This window comes from Nematolebias whitei, chromosome 6 (assembly GCF_014905685.2).
Source record: "Nematolebias whitei isolate Nwh7 chromosome 6, NemWhi1, whole genome shotgun sequence".
Classification (NCBI taxonomy): domain Eukaryota; kingdom Metazoa; phylum Chordata; class Actinopteri; order Cyprinodontiformes; family Rivulidae; genus Nematolebias; species Nematolebias whitei.
In genome coordinates this window covers 45,376,878-45,377,741 of record NC_056503.1, presented here as the reverse complement: position 1 = coordinate 45,377,741, position 864 = coordinate 45,376,878, and the positions used below count along the sequence as shown (strand labels likewise).

At 52.5% G+C, this 864-nt stretch overlaps 1 protein-coding gene across 1 annotated transcript in view; it reads left to right on the top strand.

The window, feature by feature from the left end:
• supt5h (SPT5 homolog, DSIF elongation factor subunit) overlaps window positions 1-864 on the top strand; it is a gene marked incomplete at its 5' end in the record, with an annotated part of 13,216 nt that overhangs the window by 11,143 nt on the left and 1,209 nt on the right. The window contains 2 exon segments of the mRNA XM_037678339.1: window positions 210-407; window positions 505-600. Of these exon segments, the coding sequence (XP_037534267.1) occupies window positions 210-407; window positions 505-600 (294 nt within the window).

Genomic DNA, 864 nt, shown 5'->3' with positions numbered 1-864 from the left:
TGTCTCTGTCTGAAGACGTCTCTCTCTGTCTCTGTCTGAAGACGTCTTTCTGTGTCCCTGTCTGAAGACGTCTCTCTGTGTCTCTGTCTGAAGACGTCGCTCTGTGTCTCTGTCTGAAGACGTCTCTCTGTGTCCCTGTCTGAAGACGTCTCTCTGTCTGACAGTATCACTCGGTGTTTCAGTGTTGACACAGTCTCCTGTCCCCCCAGGCTAGTCCCAGTCCTAGTCCTGTTGGTTACAGTCCTATGACCCCCGGGGCTCCGTCTCCTGGAGGCTACAACCCCCACACCCCCGGCTCCAACATCGAGCAGGGCAGCAGCGACTGGGTCACTACAGACATCCTGGTTCGGGTCAAAGACTCCTTCATGGACCTTATGGGACACATCGGGGTCATCCGGAGTGTCACGGTGAGATGCGGACGTGTCCTCATAGTTGTATGACATCACCACAGTTGGATCTGAGTCCCTTCATGGCCCTGACCTGGTCTTTGTTGTGTGTCCTCAGGGGGGGATGTGCTCCGTCTTCATGCAGGAGTCTGAGAAGGTGGTCAGCATCAGCAGTGACCACCTGGAGCCCGTAACCCCAACCAAGAACAACAAGGTACGGTTCTGATCCCGGTCCAGTTCAGAACCTCAACTGGCTCCGTGTTAGTTTGGAGCGAAGCTGAGACACGGATCAGCTGGAGTCAGAAGGTTCTGTCCCTTTAGCAACAGAGTCATGGTCCTGTTGGACCTGAAGAGTAGCCTGCTTTATCCCATCAGAACTAGTTCTGGTTGTAATGATGCGTTCGCTGTCCATTGTACAGTTTATTGTATCTTAATGATGCGTTCGCTGTCAGTTCTACAGTTTATTGTGTTGTAATGA